The sequence below is a fragment of the Rhinoraja longicauda genome, chromosome 38 (genome assembly GCF_053455715.1).
Source record: "Rhinoraja longicauda isolate Sanriku21f chromosome 38, sRhiLon1.1, whole genome shotgun sequence".
Classification (NCBI taxonomy): Eukaryota; Metazoa; Chordata; class Chondrichthyes; order Rajiformes; family Arhynchobatidae; genus Rhinoraja; species Rhinoraja longicauda.
Window position 1 is genome coordinate 360296 of NC_135990.1, and position 22657 is coordinate 382952.

The window sequence follows — 22657 nt, forward strand, 5'->3', positions numbered from 1 at the left end:
AGCAGACAGATCTTCCCTTTCAGTCTCCCAAAACAATAATTATTTCCATGATGTGTAAGAAAGAACTGCAGATGCTGGTTTAAATCGAAGGTAGACACAAAAAGCTGGAGTAACTCAGCGGGACAGGCAGCATCTCTGGAGAGAAGGAATGGGTGACGTTTTGAAATGTCACCCATTCCTTCTCTCCAGAGATGCTGCCTGTCCCAGTGAGTTACTCCAGCTTTTTGTGTCTTCTATTATTTCCACGATGATCTAATTCACTCTTCTGTCTCCACCATCCTCTCCAACTGATGATACTTTCCTGTGCAACAAAAGAACAATATCTGCCCTTTTTATACACTGTGATACCCACATATGAATTGGGAGCATCTATCTGTAGGCCATTTGGCTTTCAATTTTGTTCCACCATTTAATAAGCTCATGGCTCACGTGACAATCACTTCAACTCTGGCTACGGGCCCACCCTTTATCTGTCATTTCCTTGTTTGTCAAGAATCCATCTATGCGTAAAAATATTCAAAACATTTGCTTCCACTACCTATTGAACAACAAAATTCCTAAGATTCACTAGCTTCTGAAAGAAAACATATGCCTAATTGGTCTGTTAAAAGGATCACCCCATATTTTTAAACGGTATCCCTGCCTCTTCCCTTTATAGAATCTCTCGTAAGAGGAAACATCCTCTCCACATCCACCCTATCCAATCCCCTTAGAACCTGATATGTCAGTTGAGTCAATGTTTAATCTTCTATGCATAACCATAGCCTATCCAGCCTTGCCTCATAAAACAATGTACCATTCCAGCTGTCAATCCAGTAGACTTTCTCTGAACTGCTTCCAGAACAGTAACATCCTTTCTGAAATAAGGAAACCAATATTATACATTCCACCTTAGATGTGGCTTTACCAAGGTGCCACTCTTTTTCCTGTGAGCCAGGCAATCTTCTGTACACACCAAATATTACCTCTTGCACCATCAGATTTTATCTTTCACAATTAACTTTTGATGTTGTACACATCAAGACATCTGTAAAATGGAAGCACAGCACATCCATTGGCTCCGCTTTATCCACAGTACCATGTTATTTCTGCAAAGGACTCCAGTAAATTTGTCAAACATGGTTTTCCTTTCACAGAATCATTCTTTGCCTGATTAATTAGATTTTTGTCTAAGTGCCTTGCTATTTTGTGATTTTTATTTCTGTAATACATAATCAGCTAACAGGCCTGTAGTTTCTTGCTTTTGTTCACCCTCCCTTTTAGAGAGAGATAGAGAGTACACAGAAAGTAATGAGGCCGTAGAAGGCACTGCCAGGGGTGGTGGTGGGAGCAGATACGATAATGGCTTTTAAGAGGCTTTTGGATAGGCACATGGAAGTGCAGGGAATAGAGAGATATGGATCATGTACAGGCCGATGAGATCAGTGTAACTTGGCATCATGTTCAGCACAAACATTGTGGCCGAAGTATTAGTTCCTGTGCTGTACTGATGTTCAGATATTCTTAAAATAATTACATTGGCTATTTTGTCATCCAACAAAACTTTTCCAGAATTGAGATAATTTTGGAAAATTAAAACCAATGCATCAACTCTTCCATGACCTACATCTTTGAATCAGAGCCACTTCTCTGAAGAAGGGTCCTGACCCAAAACATCATCTGCCATATTTTCCAGACATGCTGCCTTACCTGCTGAGTTACTCCAGTACTTTGTATCTTTTTGTAAACTAGCATCTACATTTCCTTGTTTCTTTACACTTTTAAGACCCTGGGATGAAGTCAATCAGGTCCAAAGAATCGTCAGCCGACAACTCAGACAATTTAGTCAGTGCCATTTCCCTTGTGATTTTTACTTTCTTGAACACCTTCCCTTAATATTTCCCATTGTAGCTATTTTTGGGATGTTATTTGTAAGTCACAAGTTCATTGTAAGTTCTGTAGTGAAGACTGATGAAAAATACCTGTTTGATCCATCTGCTTTCTCTTTCGTTTCCATTATTTATACATCTGACTTTGTTTCAATGAGATTAGTACTCACTTTGTGAATTCATCTTCTATAAATATTATCAGAAAGTCTTACTGCCTGTTTTTATGGCTAGCTTTATCTTGAACTTTTTCAGTAATCTCAAGGTCATTCGTTTTCAATTTTGTCCACTCTGCCATTAATATACTTTACGGGTAAAGTAAATATATTTGTCACATGAAAGAAATGTTGGAAATGGGTTGCAGGCCAGGAAGTAACTATGGAAAGGGATCAGAGTTCACGTTTTGGATTGAAACCATCAGACTGAAAGAAATGATCACTCTTTTCGACAAAATAGTTATGTTCTACACAACAGTCACCCAATCACTTCCTGATGTAGGGATTTTGACCTGAAACATTAACTCTGTGTCTCTTACCATAAATGTTGTCTAATCTGCTGATTGCTTGCAGATTTTCTTATTTTATTTCTGATTTCAGACATCAGCAGTTTTTTGATGAATGATATACGTGCATTTATTCCAATAAAATATACCACATACCATTTGTAATGCAGTCTCCTCTATATTGATAAAACCAAGCACTGATTTGCGGCAAACCTCCATTCAATTCATCAAGAGCAAAGATACTAGAGGAGCAAGATGAAACACTCTGTCGAAATCACCTATACTGAAGTGTAGTACGCAAAGAAGCGTAATGTCCGCCATTTTAGTAGACAAAACCCGCCGTTCGCTATGCCTATCGTTGTGTAATCAGTGTTTTGGGGGAACAGTATGTGTCATGATACCATAAAAACGCAGCATATATCTCATCTATCAATTCACAGATTTTTGTTATTTTTCTTTTCAAATGTTTCTGCAAGTTTCTGCCTACTAAAATGGCACCTTGACATGTTACGGTTTTTAAGGTCGAGTGGTCTATCTTGTTCCGCTCTATTATCTTTGATTAGGAGCTACTCATACCCACTGAATGCAACAATTAATTTATTATTCAGTGAAGATCTTATAAAGTAATGAAGAACAAAGAACTAATGGACTACATGTTTCTCTCACTGCGGTGTTTCTGGGCCAACAAGTGTGTGCACCATGACAGGATTATGTTCTGCAATGAGCTTTCTCTGTGCTCACTGGCTAAAAGGATTACAGCAAGTTAGGGATTTGCATCGTCATCTACCATTAAGCTGTTGGCTAATTGTCAGACTCAAACCACCAATTATTATGTGCAAACTGATCACTCTGATCTACTTGGCATAGAGTTATAAAGTCATAGTCATACAGCATGGAAACAAGTCCATCACCTAACTTGCTGGAGTAACTCAGCAGGTCAGGCAGCATCTCGGGAGAGAAGGAATGGGTGACGTTTCGGGTCGAGACCCTTCTTCAGACTGATGTCAGGGGGGCGGGACAAAGGAAGGATATAGGTGGAGACAGGAAGATAGAGGGAGATCTGGGAAGGGGGAGGGGAAGGGAGGGACAGAGGGGCTATCTAAAGTTGGAGAAGTCGACGTTCATACCACTGGGCTGCAAACTGCCCAGGCGAAATATGGGGTGCTGTTCCTCCAATTTCCGGTGGGCCTCACTATGGCACTGGAGGAGGCCCATGACAGAAAGGTCAGACTGGGAATGGGAGGGGGAGTTGAAGTGCCCGGCTACCGGGAGATCAGTTTTGTTAATGCGGACCGAGCGCAGGTGTTCAGCGAAGCGATCGCCGAGCCTGCGCTTGGTTTCGCCGATGTAAATGAGTTGACATCTAGAGCAGCGGATGCAATAGATGAGGTTGGAGGAGGTGCAGGTGAACCTTTGTCTCACCTGGAAAGACTGTTTGGGTCCTTGGATGGAGTTGAGGGGGGAGGTAAAGGGACAGGTGTTGCATCTCGTGCGGTTGCAGGGGAAAGTGCCCGGGGTTAGGGTGGTTTGGGTAGGAAGGGACGAGTGGACCAGGGAGTTACGGAGGGAACGGTCTCTGCGGAACGCAGAGAGGGGAGGGGATGGGAAGATATGGCCAGTGGTGGGGTCCCGTTGTAGGTGACGGAAATGTTGGTGGATGATATGTTGGATCCGCTGGCTGGTGGGGTGGAAGGTGAGAACGAGGGGGATTCTGTCCTTGTTGCGAGTGGGGGGAGGGGGAGCAAGAGTGGAGCTGCGGGATGTAGAAGAGACCCTAGTGAGAGCCTCATCTATAATGGAGGAGGGGAAGCCCCGTTTCCTGAAGAACGAGGACATCTCGGAAGCCCTAGTGTGAAACACCTCATCCCGGGCGCAGATGCGGCGTAGACGGAGGAATTGGGAGTAGGGGATAGACTTTTTGCAGGGGACCGGGTGGGAAGAAGTGTAGTCCAGATAGCTGTGCGAGTCAGTGGGTTTATAGTAAATGTCCGTCACTAGTCTGTCTCTTGTGATGGAGATGGTGAGGTCCAGAAACGGGAGGGAGATGTCGGAGATAGTCCAGGTATATAAAGGTTCACCTGCACCTCCTCCAACCTCATCTATTGCATCCGCTGCTCTAGATGTCAACTCATTTACATCGGCGAAACCAAGCGCAGGCTCGGCGATCTCTTCGCTGAACACCTGCGCTCGGTCCGCATTAGCAAAACTGATCTCCCGATGGCCGAGCACTTCAACTCCCCCTCCCATTTCCAGTCTGACCTTTCTGTCATGGGCCTCCTCCAGTGCCATAGTGAGGCCCACCGGAAATTGGAGGAACAGCACCTCATATTTCGCCTGGGCAGTTTGCAGCCCAGTGGTATGAACGTCGACTTCTCCAACTTTAGATAGTCCCTCTGTCCCTCCCTTCCCCTCCCCTTCCCAGATCTCCCTCTATCTTCCTGTCTCCACCTATATCCTTCCTTTGTCCTGCCCCCCTGACATCAGTCTGAAGAAGGGTCTCGACCTGAAACGTCACCCATTCCTTCTCTCCCGAGATGCTGCCTGACCTGCTGAGTTACTCCAGCATTTTGTGAATAAATCGATTTGTACCAGCATCTGCAGTTATTTTCTTATACTACCATCACCTAACTTGCCCACACCGACCAATATGCCTCATCTACACCTCATATTTAACTGTATTAAACTCATTCACCATCCCTCGCCCACCCGCTCAACTGATCAAGATCCTGCTGCAATTTTTGACAACCATCTTCGCTATCCACAAGGCCACCCACTTTACTGCCATCTGCAAACTTACTAATCATGCCTTATATGTTCTCATCCAAACCATTGATGCAGATGATAAACAACAATGGGCCCCCGAGGCATTGACCCCCGAGGCACACCATTAATTACAGGCCTCCATCAGAAAAACAATCTTCCACCATCACTGTAATATTGATATATAGAGTGACTTAGAATGACGGGATAGGTTTGATGGTCCAAGTGGCCTACTCATATTCCTATATTCTTGAGATCTAATGTATGAACACCACAGAAGCTGACTTCACTGGGGTACCAGTCCCATAGACATCGATTCTCATCAGTGTAAGATTATTCTCACTGGGGTAGGGTTTCACAAATACACTGATTTGACACAGTACCAAGGGCACCGATTCTCACTGGAGCTCATCTTCTGGTGGTGAAATGAAATTGATGACAGGGAAGACATACACGAAATGCTGGAGTAACTCAGCGGGACGGGCAGCATCTCTGGAGAGAAGGAATAGAGGATGTTTCGGGTCGAGACCCTTCTTCAGACAGGGGGGCGAATGTGTGGGCTGGCGTAGACAGAGAAAGCAGTGAGACCAGCGGAAATCTGGAATATTCCACACTCTATTTAGATGATAGAAGTGTGACTTCAAATTAGTGCTTCAAAACTGGGAGATATCTGACTAAACACCCACCATAAACTTGCTGTTCCTCAGGAGACGTCGAATGGGCTTCATCGTCTCACACAGTCCCTATGGCAACGGGATCGGTGCCGGCGGTCCGTCAGTGCGCCTGCGCGGATGACGTCAGTCCGTAGGTGCGCATGCGTAAATACAGGCAATCCCCGTCTGTGCGCCTGCGTGGGCGCCGGCGGTCGCTTGGTGCGGGTGCCGGCGTCTTTCAGTGCGCCTGCGCGGATGCCGGCGGTCGTGGGGTGGGCGGGATGATGGCGGCGGCGGCGATAGCGCAGCTCTTGGCCGGCCAGGAGGTTGAGGTCCGCCGGCTCAGTCAAGTGATCGAGCGGCTTCAAAGTGAAGACGAGGAGTTGCCAGTCGGCTCGGACTTGCAGAGCCTCAGAGAGGAGAACGAGAAGTTGAAGTACCGGCGGCTGCACCTGCAGCGGAGTCTGCGGGCAGAGATGGCGAGGGGCCCGGCCCCACACAGCGCCGCTCCTGGGCGCCAGGTAGGGCGGCAATTATCTGGGACAGCTTGGTGTGAGGGACACCAGCTCTACTGGGCACCGTTGCCTGAACCTAAACACTGCCCATTGACCTGACTAATTGACAAATACTAGTCTGCTTGGTGTATATTCACAAAATGCTGGATTAACTCAGCAGGTCAGGCAACATCTCAGGAGAGAAGACCCGAAACGTCACCCATTCCCCCCTTCTCTCCTGAGATGCTGCCTGACCTGCTGAGTTACTCCAGCATTTTGTGAATAAATACCTTCGATTTGTACCACCATCTGCAGTTATTTTCTTACACAGTCTGCTTGGTGTAAGTTCGTAAGGCAACTCCCCCCCCCCCCCCCCCACACTATTCCAAGTATTAATGTCTTAAACATTCTCTGACTGCTTCCAACACATTAACGTCTTTCCTTAAATAAGGAGACCAATAGTATCCATAGTGTAATGACGATCAGAAAGCTATTGTATTATCCTAAAACCCCATCCAGTTTGCCACTACCCTTTAGGGTAGGACATCTGTCATCCTTACCCACTCTGCCTGGCCTAAATGAGATTCCTAATCTATTGATTCACCACCTAAAATGGTCGGGCTGTACCATAACTGTGACATTTTCTCAAACTCAATTGCGACAAATCTGAAATCATCATCATTGGACCAAAAACCCTCACCAAATCCACCGACAACTTCACCCTCAATATTGATGGTTTCCCAGTATCCACCTCCCCTCACATCCGGAATCTTGGAATCATCCTTGATCAAACCCTCTCCTTCGACAAACACATCAAACACATCACCAAGACAGCCTTCTTCCACCTCAAAAACATCGCCCGTCTCTGTCCATCCCTCTCCTCCACAGCTGCTGAAACCCTCATCCACGCCTTCATCACCTCCCGTCTGCACTACTGCAACAGCCTCCTCTATGGTTCACCCTCAAAAATCATCAACAAACTCCAACACATCCAGAACTCCGCTGCCCGTCTACTCACCCACTCCCCGATCCGTGACCATATCACCCCCATCCTTTACAAGCTCCACTGGCTCCCCATCCCCCAGAGAATCCAGTAAACAATCCTCCTCATGACATACAAAGCCCTCCATAACCTGGCCCCATCCTACCTGACTGACCTCCTCCACAGACACACTCCCACCCGTACCCTCCGCTCTGCTGCTGCTAACCTCCTGTCCCCCCCCCCATCCGGACCAAACTCAGATCCTGGGGGGACAGGGCTTTCTCCATCGCTGCTCCCACCCTCTGGAACTCACTACCCCAAACCGTCAGAGACTCCTCCTCACTCACCACATTCAAAACATCACTGAAGTCTCATCTGTTCAGCACTGCCTTCAATCACTGACCGTTTATGTTTTAGTAAACCTTGTAAAGCGTCTTTGAGTGTTAGAAAAGCGCTATATAAATGTAATGCATTATTATTATTATTATTATTATTATTATTAAAACAGAAGAAAAATAAAACCAGGTACCTCTTTTGGGATCAACCAAAACATTAAATTTGTACCCAGAGCGGAGGGTACGAAGATGACCATGACTTCACTTTCAGTCTTACTATTTCGACCGCTGATTGGGATCCCCGCCAGCCGTGGTATGCTGGCCGAGGTTGAAGTCATGACTTGCGCTTGACTTGGATTTAAGTGAGGGGGAGTTGCACAGATCGTCGGCATCACTCTCTCGTCCTGGCCTATCGGGTCCCAGCAACAAGACATAGTCGGGACTGCTGGGGACAGGTCAGGATGCAGTGGATGGTCAGAAGTGTCCTATGTATCTCACTCTGCCCTGTTTGTGCTCCACAACGCTTTGCTGGGATCGTCTTTCTGCCCGTTGTACCCTCTGGTGGTTTCCTCCGCGCAATCCGCCGAACCCAGGCTTCACATGCTAGGTAGACAAGCCCTAAGCCGCTGGAACCAACGACTTGCCGACTGCACTTGTGGCATGCACACAAGACAGTGGAGACATCGTGGGGCGGGGGTAGTCCTGCGGCTGATCCCACGGCTTGGGGGGATGGTCGAGACCGGGGCGGTTCTCTCCGGGCGGTAGTCCGTAGCCCCACGGGCGGGGAGCGCCGGCTGCTGCTGCTCCTCAGGGCCCCGGGTATGGGCCCCAGGCTGCCGGCTGGAGTCTCCCCAGGGCACCGGCAAGGCTTCTGTCGCGGCCTGGGAGACCCGGCCTCCATTCGCCTCCAACCCGGCCGTCCTGCCCCTGGGAGGCAGGGTCGTCCTGGCCCTGCCCGCCCGCGTTGTATGAGGGATGGCGGCCATGGCAACGCAGCGGGGCGAAGGGGGCGGCCGCCGGAGGCCCGCGGTAAGATGGCGGCGCCCACTCCATGTCCGACTCTGCCGCCGCCCGCTAACCGGACCGGACGCTAACTGACAGTACAATAACGCTTAAAATGTCCTTTTCACAAACACCTGGGTGGCTGGTGTATAAGGTGGGAGTGCTGTGTTACACTGTAGTTGAACAACAGCTTTAAATAGTTACACTCAGAATTATGCCTTGAAAGCAGCGTTCCAAACTCCTTCGTAAACCCCAACTTCGAAGAGAAATACAGACTGGCCAACCGAGAGTTGTACCAGGCAATCCTCGCAATGAGGCTTGGACCTGTCAATACTGTAACACATTGTCCACAAACTGCAAGAACAGCATGTAATGGAAGGAACTAAACAATCCCACATGAACTGATCCGATTGAAGTTCTGCAATGCTGTTGTTTGCGGTTCTGAGTTGTGCTGGAAAATTGAGCAGCTGATGAAAGTTGGTGGTTCATAGTCATCTGTCCCCAACAATCACTGAGGCCAGCATGTAAGTGCTGAAACAGTTGCAGCCATGTTCAAGCAGAAGGGCCGTCGATGATCTATCTCGGCTTCCTCCCGAATTTCCCACAACACCAAAGCCACCTGTGCTTTCTCGTCCAGGCTTTCACTACTGACGTTTGGGTAAATGAATACTCCTCAGTATCATGTACTTGCTGACCTTAGTCAATCCTAAGGTTTGGCGGATCACTTGTCGCTTTGAACACTGATCTTAAATAAATTTCAAAAAGAGCAGTTCTTCATAAACTGGCGATCTTGTGCGGAATTCGTTACAACCCTGTTCGTTACATTTAAAACCAGCCCAATCCTGGTGTGGGATGTATTTGCGATTGAAGGTAGTCACAAAATGCTGGAGTAAGTCAGCGGGTCAGGCAGCATCTCTGGAGAAAATGAATAGGTGACGTTTCACAGAGTGTTGGAGTAACTCAGCGGTCAGGCAGCATCTCTGGAGAACATGGATAGGTGACATTTCACAGAGTGCTGGAGTAACTCAGCAGGACAGGCAGCATCTCTGGAGAAAAAGGAATAGGTGACGTTTTACAGAGTGCTGGAGTAACTCAGCGGGTCAGGCAGCATCTCTGGAGAACATGGATAGGTGACGTTTCACAGAGTGCTGGAGTAACTCAGCATGCAGGCAGCATCTCTGGAGAAAAAGGAATAGGTGACGTTTTGGGTCGAGACCCTTCAGGCTGAGAGTAAGGGGAGAAGGGAAGGTCTATCTTTCGGTGAAAACTAGCATCTACAGTTCCTTCCTACACATTTGTGATTGATGTTATTCAAGTTTACAAACAATTCTCTCTGCTCATCCCAGCCAAACTCATTGTTGCCCTTCATCTCATTAGAGGAGAAAAGGCTTGATTCAGAAACAATCTGCAGGTTCTAAATGAATGAATTTTGTGATTGTCAGTAGTTAGCTTTAGACATGAGAGCAGTGCAGTGAACTTACTAGGCCAGCACTCAGAGGCCTGGTCTATTGATCTGTACACATGAGTTTGAATCCCATTGCAACAGCTATGTGGTACATTAAGACCATAAAACTAATTGAGAAAGGTGGTCTGGGTACTGATCATCATGAACCTGCTGACTTGTAAAAACCCATCTTTGTAGTTCCTCAAACAAGGAAACATGGCACTCTGTGATCCCAGACCCACAACCATGTGGTTGCCTCTTAACTTCCCTCTGAACTGAACAAATTAACCTTGTGTAGTTGAAGGGCAATTGCAGCTGGGCAATAAATGCTTTCTTTGTAGGGAGAGCCACAAGCCATTAACAAACAAATTTCATTTTTCTGAATGTAAATGAAAATCTTTGGTGATTTCAATCCATAGCATCCAGATTACCAACATGGCAGACTGGAGTGGTGATTGATTCTGGTAAAACCTGATGATCGAAACTGATTCTCAGCGGCTACCCTGACACTCCAGAGAAAACAATCTAAGTTCCCTGGTCACATGCTCCTTGGAACATGTTTCCAAGTGAGATTGGGGACCACAAGGGAGTAACAGGAGCAAACACCATTAAAACATGCGCTTCAGGGTACGGTGACAAAAAAAAACAACCATGCACATGGCAGCTTCACAAGATGGATTGAAATTAGACCCATACAAAACACTGCTCTGACTTTGTTATAAAACAAGATACACAGTAAATCCTTGCTTTACGGACCACTTTATAATGGATTTCAGCTATACGACCTTCACTGCCAGGCTGGGCAGCTGATCCCATGCTGGCCTGTGCCACCTCTCTGGCCGCCTTCCCGGCTGCTCCTGCCACCGCACCCACCACGGCCACTCCCACCACCGTCACCCTGATCGCTGCCAGGCCGCCGCCAACACCATCACCACCACTGCCACAGGTGTCACCCCCACCACCGCTGCTGCTATTACCACCACCATCCCCGCCACCACCATCAATATCACCACCACTGCCACAGGTGTCACCCCCACCACCGCCGCTGCTATTACCACCACCATCCCCGCCACCACCACCATCAATATCACCACCACTGCCACAGGTGTCACCCCCACCATCGCCGCTGCTATTACCACCACCATCCCCGCCACCACCACCGCTGCCACCACCACCATCAATATCACCGCCACTGCCGCCGACCCTCACCTGCACTCCGGCTGGCCGCAACCAACGACTCCGATGACCCTCGCCTCTCCCCCGGCCGGCAATAGGCCGGGGCCATTAATTTACTTGGGTTCCAGGTCCAGAGGCTGAAGAAGGGTCTGGTCTTTCTTCTTTGATCCAAAACATCACCTATCCATGTTTTTCAGAGCTGCTGACCAGCTGTGTTACTCAAACACTTTGTGTTGTTTTGTGCATCAATCAGCAACTCTAGTTGTGTGTTTCTACTATTTATACAATAATACTCCTTTCCCGGGTTATAGTGAACAATCGTCAATAACAGACACCACCTACCCATTAAGGTTCTTTATAACGAGGGTTGACTGTGTATATATTTTTTTAGGATGATACCAGAATTATGCTTATACTCAGTCTGAGGCTTTCTTCTAGAGGGGTGACAATGAATTTTCAGTTTTCATTGGTGGGTTGGCAATGGAGAGCATTAGCAGCTTTAGCTTCCTGGATGTTAATATCTCAGATGACCTGTTCCAGGCCCAGCACGTAGACGTAATCATGAAGAAGGCATGCCTGCACCTTTACTTTCTTAGAAATGTAAAGGCATTTGGCATGACAACTAATATTTTCTATTGATGGACTGTTGAAAGTATCTTGACTAATTGCATTGTGACTAAATTAAAGCTTTCAGAATTTTTAAGGTGAGAAAACTTATGCTCTCCACTCTTCGACCAGGGAGGATGTTTCAATGACTTTCATCTCAATCGTATAATATTGTTTTAAAAGTTGAAATGATTATTTTTTATATACAAATTTGAAGAGCTCCTCGATTTATTGGGAAGGCAAGTCCAACATGGAGACATTGGAAAGAATTTCTGGAAACGCTTTCCCTGACAGCAATATGCAGAAAGAATGGGATCAAGAGCAAGAAGAAACCAGAAACTCCAATCACAGAAACATTGGACGGGTATGGGAACATTTCTGTGGTTAGAAACATAAAAAACATAGAAAAATAGGTGTAGGAGTAGGCCATTCGGCCCTTCGAGCCAGCACCACCGTTCAACATGATCATGGCTGATCATCTAAAATCAGTACCCCGTTCCTGCTTTTTATATGTTGCTGTGAAAACTCCTCTCATCCTTTTAAATTCAAGTCTGATATTCAAGCTTAAAAATGATTTGCAAATCGCAAAAGAAAACCACTGCATGGGCAGAAAAAGAGTTTGGACAATGCAAAAGCCACTGAGGAGAAGAGAGTTTCTGTGTCTCTTTCCAATTAATTTGTTCCAGACACATACTGGACCTCGCGTTGCATGAGTCATAGAGCTACACGGAACAGAAACAGGTCCTTATGCCGAACGTAATCATGCTGACCAAGTTGCCTAACCGAGCGAGTCCCACGTGCCTGTGCCTGGCCCATACCCCTCCATTTCTTTCCTCGCCACACATTTATGCAAGTGCCTTAAATATCAGAATTATAGCCACCTCTACTACTTCCAATGGTGGCTTGTTCCATGTACCCACACCCTCTGAAAAAATTACCCCTCGGTTCCCTTTTAAATCTTCTCTCACCTTAAGCCTCTATTTTTAAACTCCCCTACATTCTGGGGAAATAGCTAGTCACTTTTGTGAAACAGCTGCCTGTAGTCCTCTCTGCTTCCTGTGCCCTGTATTGAAGAGTTGTCTCCTTTGGAACAGTGAAGGTTGTGGAAAGACTTATTCAAGGTGTGCAAATTGTGGTCATGGGTGGAGTAAATAGAAAAGGTCCATTTCCTTTGGCAGTGGGATTAAAATAAACAGGGTTTGTGATGTACATTGATTCTCATTGATTTAACTTCTATTTGCTTTCCAGGAACAGGAATTGTTTTTCTTCCATGAGCTCAGCCCGGGGAGCTGTTTCTTCCTCCCAAGAGGAGCTTTCATTTACAACACGCTGATGTCATTTATACAGGTAGGGGAGCCATTTTCTGATTTATTCATCAAAATACTAGAGTGGTGGACTCATGAACAATGAGAGACCTCATAATCTCTCAGTTACCTCAGTGATTGCTGTCTTGCTTCTGGATCAAGGTGGTCCCAGGTTCCACTATTTAGTTGCTCACATCCCCTTGACTGAGGGGAGGAGAGAAGTCAGGCAGATTGCTGTTTCCATGTGTTCTCAACAGGTTTCTGTGGGAACAAGAAGGGGCTGTGATAGTGGAGTAGACTGCAGACTCTCATTTCCTGGGCTCAAGTAAGAAGCAGCATCTGCTTGTTTTTGCAGCATCTGCTGGGGGTTTGATGGAAAATGATAACCAATTCCTCTCAAGTATTGGTGCTGTGCTGGTGAGAGCTAGTATTTATGCTTCAATGCTACTGTCACTGGCTCCAAATGCTGTGGATTCATGTTCCACTCCAGAAATCTGAGCATTCAATGCACCACCAAGCAAGTGTGGTATGATCAAACATATGTCCTTCAGAAGTTACGCTGATTATTTGGTGGCATCGGGACTCGTGGTATTAGTTGAAGGAAAAATTGAGAGGTTACACCTATGTTCCTGGACCACAGCCACCAACAAGACCAGCTGGTCATTCAGTATCGCTGTGTTTGGGAGCTCACTTTTTGTAAACTGCCAGCCCCATTCCTTGTTTGAGCAGCAGATGTTACTATTAAGAAATGAAAAGAAAAAAATTATGGAAACATTCAGCAGGTCCAGCAGGTCAGGTCGTTTCTGAAAAAAGATAAACGCAGTTAACACCTCAGGTCAAACACCCCCCATATGACAAAGAATTTCGACTTGAAATGTTAACTCTGCTTTCCTTTCTACAGATGCTGCTTGGCCTGTTGAATGTCAGCATTTTCTGTTCTATCACTGTTCTTCAGAAGGAGCTTCATCGGTTGTGAAGTACCTGGTGAAATCCTTTGTTTCTTGGAAGACAAGAGATGCAAATCAGGTTTGACTGTTTGTCTGTCCCTGTTGCAGTTGGAGAACCGAAAGCGTGGGTTCACTGAAGTGGTCTCTCCAAATATCTACAGCAGACGTCTGTGGGAGGTGTCCGGCCATTGGCAGCACTCCAGCCACAACATGTTCAGCTTTGATGTGGAGAAGGAGATGTTTGCACTGAAGCCCATGAACTGTCCTGGCCACTGGTACATATGAACCACAAAAGCAGTTATTGGAAAATTGGTTATTTTAAATGTCTAGGCTGATATTCAGATGATTTATCGGGGTCAACTGGAGTGAGGATCTATTCTTTCGTGGGTGAGGAATAATCACAGATTACACAGCACGGACCTTCATTTACCTGCAGGAATCCAGGGTCCTCCCTCAAAGCCCAGTGGATCTTTGTAACAATGCAGCAATGTGCAAGAAGCCCTAGAGTCCTGACATGTTGCTGAAAATGCTACCGCCCAATGAATGAAATGCAAGATGTTAAAAATGACAAATATGGTCAAAATGTGGAATAATGTTAAAATGGCAAAAATAGTTATTTATCTAAATGCTTGAAGCATTTGTAACAAGGCAGTGAGTTAATGGCACATGTTGAAGTGAATGGGTGTGATGTAATTGTCCTCATGGAATCATGACTGCACGATGAGCAAGACTGGGATTCATCCTTTCGATGCCCAAGTGATTTTGCACGTTTGAACAAGGTTTTCTCCCATTCTCCTCAACTGTGGAGAATGCAGACCTAGTCTGTTCATTTAACAAACATGCCATGGCAGGAACCAGTCTGGGGAATGTTTGCTGTAGTCACTCTGATAAGGTGAGGAAACCAAACCTGTATATAATTTACATGTGCAGTCTCATCAAAGCTCTCCTCCTGTGGTCAAATCTTCTCAAAAATAAAGGCCAACATTCCATTGACCTTCTAGTTGTTTGCTGCACCAGTGTGCCTGCTCTCGGTGAATTGTGCTGATGCAAAGGTCCCGGTTCCGCTTGGGGAACCAACCTTAGCTGTAGCGCTGACATTGCAGTTACTGTGGGCTGGAGCCCTTGGCGAAGAAACTCTGCCAAATTCCTTTGTCACAGTTGTTCATTGTTATGGGATAGTTGCATTCACCTGGTCCCTTTGCTCAGGTGTGGGTCATGGTTGTGTGAAATCAGGTGTGTGAAGGTGGTGGCAGAGGTTGGCTCAGTTTGTGTATTCCTTCGGGTGAGGTTAGAAATGCTGACAAAGCCATTCATGATTGACCCTGAATTGAGTTGTTTGTGAGGCCCTTTCTGCGGGCTATTTGCAGTGATCCATATTATGCCGTGTCTGGACCCTTTCAGTTTGGCCAAATTCGATTAGGATGACAGATTTCCTTTCATGGAGAACTTGAGCAAAGCAGATAGGGTTTTCCCACAATCAGGAGGGTCTTAGCTTTTTAATTCTAGATTTCTGTGGCATTAATTTATCTCATTCTGTTGCATGTTTAGTAAAGAATGTTGAATAATCGTCTGCTGTAACTCTTTCAGTTTGATGTTTGGCCATCGCCCACGTTCCTGGCGAGAGTTGCCTCTTCGGTTTGCCGACTTTGGCGTTCTTCACCGCAGTGAGCCTTTAGAGACGTTGAACGGGCTGACCAGAGTGCGGCGATTTGAACAGGATGATGGCCACATTTTCTGCACGATGGAGCAGGTGGGTGATGAGGTGCTTCCTGGTCTCCTTGCTCAGCCTCTTCTCCATGGTAGCACCTTAAACGTGAACAGAAATTGGACCAGTTATTTGCACTGGTTGTGATTTATATACTGAAGGTGTGACTCTACCTAGGGTACAGTCCCTGAAGGTGTAACTCTACCTAGGATACAGTCCCTGAAGGTGTAACTCTACCTATGGTACAGTCCCTGAAGGTGTGAGTCTACCTGGGGTACAGTCCCTGAAGGTGTGACCCTCCCTGGGGTACAGGCCCTGAAGGTGTGAGTCTACCTGGGGTACAGTCCCTGAAGGTGTGACCCTCCCTGGGGTACAGTCCCTGAAGGTGTGACTCTACCTGGGGTACAGTCCCTGAAGGTGTGACTCTACCTGGGGTACAGTCCCTGAAGGTGCTGGCTCTACCTGGGGTACAGTCCCTGAAGGTGCTGACTCTGGGACACTGATGTTGAATGGAGTTGGTGTGCTCACTGTTGTTTTGGGAGAGCTTCATGGAACCGGGCTCTGCTTGCAAAGCTATGGGCCTTTATTCTATGGAATCATGAGTAAGAGACATGTGTAATTGGTGGGTGTTAATACTCACATGTCTTAAAAGATTTGCTCTTCTTCCAGATTGAGGAGGAGATCATGGGCTGCCTCGACTTCTTGCGCTCGGTGTATGAAGTCTTTGGTTTCACTTACCAGCTGAAACTCTCCACAAGGCCACAGATGTTTTTAGGAGACGTGAACACATGGAATCAAGCAGAAGAGGCAAGTGATATCTGGGCTAAGAGGCTAAGGTTCTTGGATGTTTCAGGAGACTTGCTGGAAAACAAGTGGCTCATAATCCATCATTTCAGGCATCCAATATTTGAAATTCTCCATTTAGGAGCTGTCAAATCTCATGATACAAAGGAAAGTTCCAGAAAGAAAGAGCTTTCTTTAGAGACTGACTATGCTGTGTCACCTGAGAGGGTTGATCACAGACAGTGGTGCTGGAAAGGGTAAACATTGGTTTCCAGTGAATGGCATCTGGACCTGAATGAGCATGAAGGTTATTCCAGTTTAAAGTTGTAAAAACGAAGCAATCATCATCAGTTGGAGCTGAACCTTGGATTTCTTTGCTGTATTTTAGCATTTGAAGTGCAGTTTGGATGCGTTTGGTGAGCCCTGGAGACTGAGTGCAGGAGATGGAGCTTTCTACGGACCGAAGGTTAGTGAGGGGAGCACTTGGGGTTTGTGAGACTTTGTCAATCTTAATCTCCCAGACACTTTTACCTTCTCCAATTGACTGCAGATTGACGTTGACTTGAAGGATGCCCTGGACATATACCATCAGTGTGCCACTATCCAGTTGGACTTCCAGCTTCCTATTCGGTTTAATTTGACCTACGTTAGGTGAGAGTGCTTTCAGGTTGTTACTGAAACTTCTTGGAATCCTGTGTTTAAATATTAAATCTGGGAAATAATCTTATGTGCTCCCTTCCTACCTGTCCTTGCATGTGGGTGGTGGAGAGGAACATGCAAAGATGAGTCTGTGGGTAAACGCAGCACCGGGCAAACTGATGCCAGTGTGTACGGTCATAGTGTTTTATCTGAGTGAGCTTGAGGAGCTGGATCATGGAGAATGGAAATATTCTGCCCTGGATCACAGTGCATGTTGCGTTGGCCAGGCTTGAGTTGAATAGTTAGCTTGGGTTGTGCTATGACAGCTCCCACTCACCACTAACACCAGAGATGGGATGGGAGGGTTGGTGTTGTGTGCATATGTTGCTGATTCAACTTTCTGTTTGTAGCAAGGATGGAGCAGATGAGAACCGCCCGGTTATCATCCATCGCGCTGTGCTAGGATCGCTGGAACGCATGGTGGCTATCCTTGCTGAGAACTATGCTGGGAAATGGTAATACTTCAATGCCAAACAGCACAGGGCGAGTGAGTATCCCCACTGAGTCTCGGGCCACCCCGGCACTGCGTTATTGGCTCTGTGGGGAATCCTGTCCAAGGTTATGAGCGTGGTGTAGCATTGAGTGCTTTGTTGGATTTGTCACTTAGCGGACGGTGCAAGTGAGGTGACGTAGGAAATAGAGTGGCTGGAATTCATTATTATATTCAACCAGAAAAGCCGAACAGATGATCCATCTCAGCTTCATGCAGAGGTGCACCTGCTGCCCATGTGTGTCACAGAGACCAGTCACCTGCCAATACAATGTATTCCATATGATGTCAGGTTGAGAGCACAGATACAGCACAGGTTGCTGGACTAGACAAGATCCCATCTCCAGTACTGAAACCCTATACACCAGTCTAGACGTGCCTCCCGCCAAGCTGTTCCAATGTTACAACACTGCCATCTGACCCACCATGGGGAAACTTACCCAGGTGTGCCCTGTTCACAAGGAGCATGATGTATCCAATAGGGTGATTACCATCCAACTAATCAAAACTCAGGCAATAATAAAGTCATGGGCCCTGCCATCAACACCGGCTCATGTGATAGGAGCAGAATTAGGCCATTCGGCATGACATCCGGAGGCTGCAGCGCATCGATCAGCCGAGAAGGTTGTTGGCTGCAACCTTCCCCCCATTGACGAACTGTACACTGCAAGGGCCAGGAAGTGAGAGGGTAAGATTATCTTGAATAGAAAGGTGCTGGTCCAGCATGTGAACTGCTTGTTATTCTGTAACTAGGATGATCTCATTATCAGCATTTAGATCTGAAGACTCCATTTATCTAGTGGTAGATTTTCTGTGCCTGTGCTATCTGATCCTGTTGTTCATTTGGGATTATTTAGACTGTCTCAGCTTGCCACTTTTGTTAAGTTCAGCAAACGCATTTTCTTGACCTTTGGCAAAAGAAACTCAGTCACCCAGTTTTCCGAAGCCCCTGTGCTGGGTGTACTTTGATCTTGGGATTGGGTTGGAGTGTCTGGTGTATGAGGCTTTATCAGTCTTGGAGAAGTTTCACAGTTGGATTGGGCTCTGTTACCTGTATTAGATGTGAGCACAGCAGGGTGTTGAATGAAAGAAAACAGATGCTGAAAAGCGTTGATAAAGAACTTATCAATGTCAGAGCAGATATCACAGGGTTTGTTAACTTGCAACAGCCGGGCAGTCGAGATTAAACGGGAACTTATCCTCACACCGTCTGTCTCACAGCTTTCCTTGGGCGATTGGTCTGTGATTATTCCACTGAACCTCTGTTGACCTTTGTCTTAATTGTTTGTCCATGTTCCGCCTGCCCTCCTGGCTAAGGTAGGGCTGGTTTGTTGCTGCCTCTGCATGAGTGACTGATTGTGATGGGAGATTTCAATGGAAGCAGAATGAACATTACCTGTGGGGAATCAGGACAGTGCTCCCTTGGTTGGGATGTCTGATCCGTTCACTGCCATGCCCAGCTCCTGCACACCATCTGTAAACTGCTGGTGGGGAGGGAGGGAGGGGGGCTGCTGCTACCACCTCTCTGTCCAGCACACCTAGGCTTTCTCGCCGGCCTGTTCCCAAAACTTGGCGAAAAATACAGGAGGTCCCTGTGGGAGCATGCGTACGAAATAGTAATGGAATGCAGAAACAGGCTTTTCCACCCAACTTGTCCAAGATGCCTTTGAGCTACTCCCATTTGCCTGCGCAATGCCCATACCCCTTTTGGTAGCTTTTCTATTCATGTTCGTGTCCAAGTGTCTTTTATACATTGTAATTAAAACCGCATCTGCCACTTCTTTTGACAGCTCGTTCCACATATCCACCACCCTATGCGAGAAAAACGTTGTCCCTCAGGTTCCTATTAAAGATTTCCCCTCTTATCTTAAAACGATGCAATTTTTTAAATGGTCCCCTACCCTGTGAAAAGACTCGCCTTATCTATGCCCCTCATGATTTTATTAATCTCTGTAAGATCACGCTCAGCCTATCCAACTATTAAATATTCCAGACCCTCAAATCTCTTTTATATCTTTTCTACTTGAATGACATCTTTCCTATAGCAGGGCGTGCAAACCTGTACACTGCACTTCAAATGTTACTTACCAACGTCTTGTAACATGACATCCCAACTCTTGTACGCCATACTCTGACCAAAGAAGACAAACATGTCAAATGCTGCCTTCTCCACTCTGACTACCTTTGATGCCACTTTCACTTAACCATGTACCTACATCCCTAGGGCTCTGTGTAGGAGGAACTGCAGATGCTGGTTTACACTGAAGATAGACACAAAATGCTGGAGTAACTCAGTGGGACAGGCAGCATCTCTGGATAGAAGGAATGAGTGACATTTCAGGTCGAAACCTTTCTTCAGACTGACGTTTCAGGTCGAGACTCTTCTACAAAATGAAGGGTCTCAGATCTCAGTCTGGAGAAGGGTCTGAACCCGAAACGTCACCCATTCGATCCAGAGATACTGCCTGTCCCGCTGAGTTACTCCAGCATTTTGTGTCTATCCCTAGGCTTCTGTGTTCTACAACACTCCCCAGGGCCCTACCATTTATTGTGTAGATCATGTGTGGTTCCAACACCTTGCATTTATCTGAATTAAACTCAATCTGGTCACAGTTGATAAAGATCCCATCGTAATCTTAAATAACCACCTTCACTGTCCACTATACCACACATTGTCGTGTCAATCTTCGTGGTTACGTCTTAAAAAATCTCAATCACATCATGAGACATGATTTCCCACGCACAAAGATAGGGGGAGTGCAGGGCTAGCATGTTCCGGTAGAGTGAAAGGCAAGGATGGCAGGATTAGGAAACATGGAAGACAAGAGATATTGAGGTTATGATCAAGAAAAAGTAAGGAGGCGTACGTCAGCTTTAGGTGTCTGAAGACTGGTGTGAGTGCAAGGAAAAGCCTGAGCATTACAGATCAGTGAGCCTAACATCAGTGGTGGATAAGGTGTTGGAAGAGTTTCTGCACAACAGGCTAGAGGCACACCTCTACCTATCTCATGTTTGAAAGCCTTTCACTTGCCTGTAAACAGCCTCCCCCAATTACCTACTGAAATTTCCTGTCTAATACCATTAAAATCGTGTTTATCCCAATTTAGGACTTTAACTGGTTGGGCCAGTCCTATCCTTTTCTGTAACTTTTTTAAATAGAATGAAAAACAGTTAATTACTGAATGATTTGCGTGATATTTTTAAACATTTTCTACTTGTTTAAATCTAGGCCTTTCTGGCTGTCGCCGCGGCAGGTCCTGGTGGCCGCTGGACCAGGCTGTGAGGAATACGGCAGGAGGGTGAGCACAAGCTGTAACTTCCTTGGGTGACGTGTGCCACCTGTGCCAACAGCTCCTGACTCTTGTTTCTTGTAGGTTTGTCAGGAACTGACTGGGGCTGGTTTCATGGCAGATGTGGACCTGGACACTGGCTCAGTGCTTTATAAGAAAATTCAGAATTCTCAGCGCGCTCAGTACAACTTTATCCTCGGTAGGCAAAACCACTCTGCTCTGAGATCTCATTTTGACAGCCCGCCCTCCCCTCGCCCCCCCTTGCCCTTATCAGGCATGTGAGTGAGGTTTAATAAAAAAAAGAGGAAAAGATCCGAGCGTACAACGGGGGGTCAAAAATGTACACGCAAAATTACCAGTTTCAAGCCTCTTTTAGTGCATTTCAAAGTAGAAACAGACATTACAAAATAATGTGTATATGTCACTGTACTCTAATAACATTTTGAAGTAAATTCGCACATTCATTTTAAATCAACCCAAAAAGGTCGTAATTGGCTTTTCTGCTGTGTTTTATATTTTAACCCTGTCTTAATTAATTTAGTTATATAATCGAGCACTTAAATGTAATATTTACTCATTACAGTTCTGCCACTGGTTTTCTGGTACTCTTGGTTCCAGAGCTTTGCTGGTTTATGCAGCAGGCCAAGGATTTCGACTGTGGGGATAGATTTGCTGGCTCCAACTCGGCTGGAATTCCAGAACCACGGCCAGCAGGTTGCAAATTCAACCCGCCGATTGGCCGTGGAAGTCCCGATGAGGTCGAGATTGGCTGCCTAGGTGCCACATTTCCGTGGAGATTTCCAGGGCGCGCGGGGGGGGATTTCCCGCGGAACCCCTAGCGGAACCTAGTGTTCATTACATGTCGTTTATTTATTTCTTTTTTTTCGATCCGATTTCTCCATTTATTTGGCAAAGTGAAAAACGCGGAAACCATGCACAAAGCACGGAAAATGGATTTTAAAAACGCGGAAATTCGCGGAAAATTCACATGCCTGCCTTATTCAGGCAGGTGCAGCTATTGGGGTAGACCTGGGTACAGCCTCAAGAAGATGCGGAAAGATCATCCTCCTCATCCACACCAACAGGAGTGGGCATTGATGACCCTGTGTGTCTCTTATGTTTATACTGCGGCAGTTTGCTGAAGTTTTGTTCCACTGTTGGTGAGTTGTACTGAAGATGGGTCCATTTTTATGGCACTTCTTTTGCTTGCAGAGGTCGGAGAGAAGGAGAAGGTGAATCACACAGTGAATGTCCATATGAGAGATAACAAAGAGCATGTCGAGCAGTCGCTGGCAGCAACGCTGGAACAGCTGAGGCGACTGCAGCAGCCACGAGCCCCGAGGGCCCAGGAGGAGTTCCAGCTTCCAGTCTGTGGTCGGGCAGATCCAAAACTGTGACGTACTGACAATTATAGCACCAGGAAAGCATTCAGAAACATTAAAATAAATGACTCATTAATTGGAATTGCAACCTTGATGTTCTGAGCTGGAATGTATTCGTTGAATTGATGTGAAATTCAACGAGGAAGTAACACTACAATAAAAAGAAACCAAAATTAGATTGTTGATTTATTCGAAAATATTGTTGATTCGCAGCTGACCAGTCGTGCGAATCTGTTCT

The 22657-nt window shown here is 46.4% G+C and overlaps 1 protein-coding gene across 1 annotated transcript; it reads left to right on the top strand.

The window, feature by feature from the left end:
- The first annotated feature begins 6058 nt into the window (after positions 1–6058).
- Positions 6059–22595, top strand: LOC144610802 (threonine--tRNA ligase 1, cytoplasmic-like). Its single transcript, XM_078429708.1, has 12 exons — positions 6059–6301; positions 12037–12183; positions 13068–13166; positions 14179–14345; positions 15658–15820; positions 16445–16582; positions 16947–17024; positions 17109–17209; positions 17608–17712; positions 20977–21046; positions 21122–21236; positions 22250–22595. Exons 1-12 carry the CDS (start codon positions 6062–6064, stop codon positions 22432–22434), a joined length of 1608 nt encoding a protein of 535 aa, XP_078285834.1. The 5' UTR covers positions 6059–6061; the 3' UTR covers positions 22435–22595.
- Positions 22596–22657: the final 62 nt, after the last annotated feature.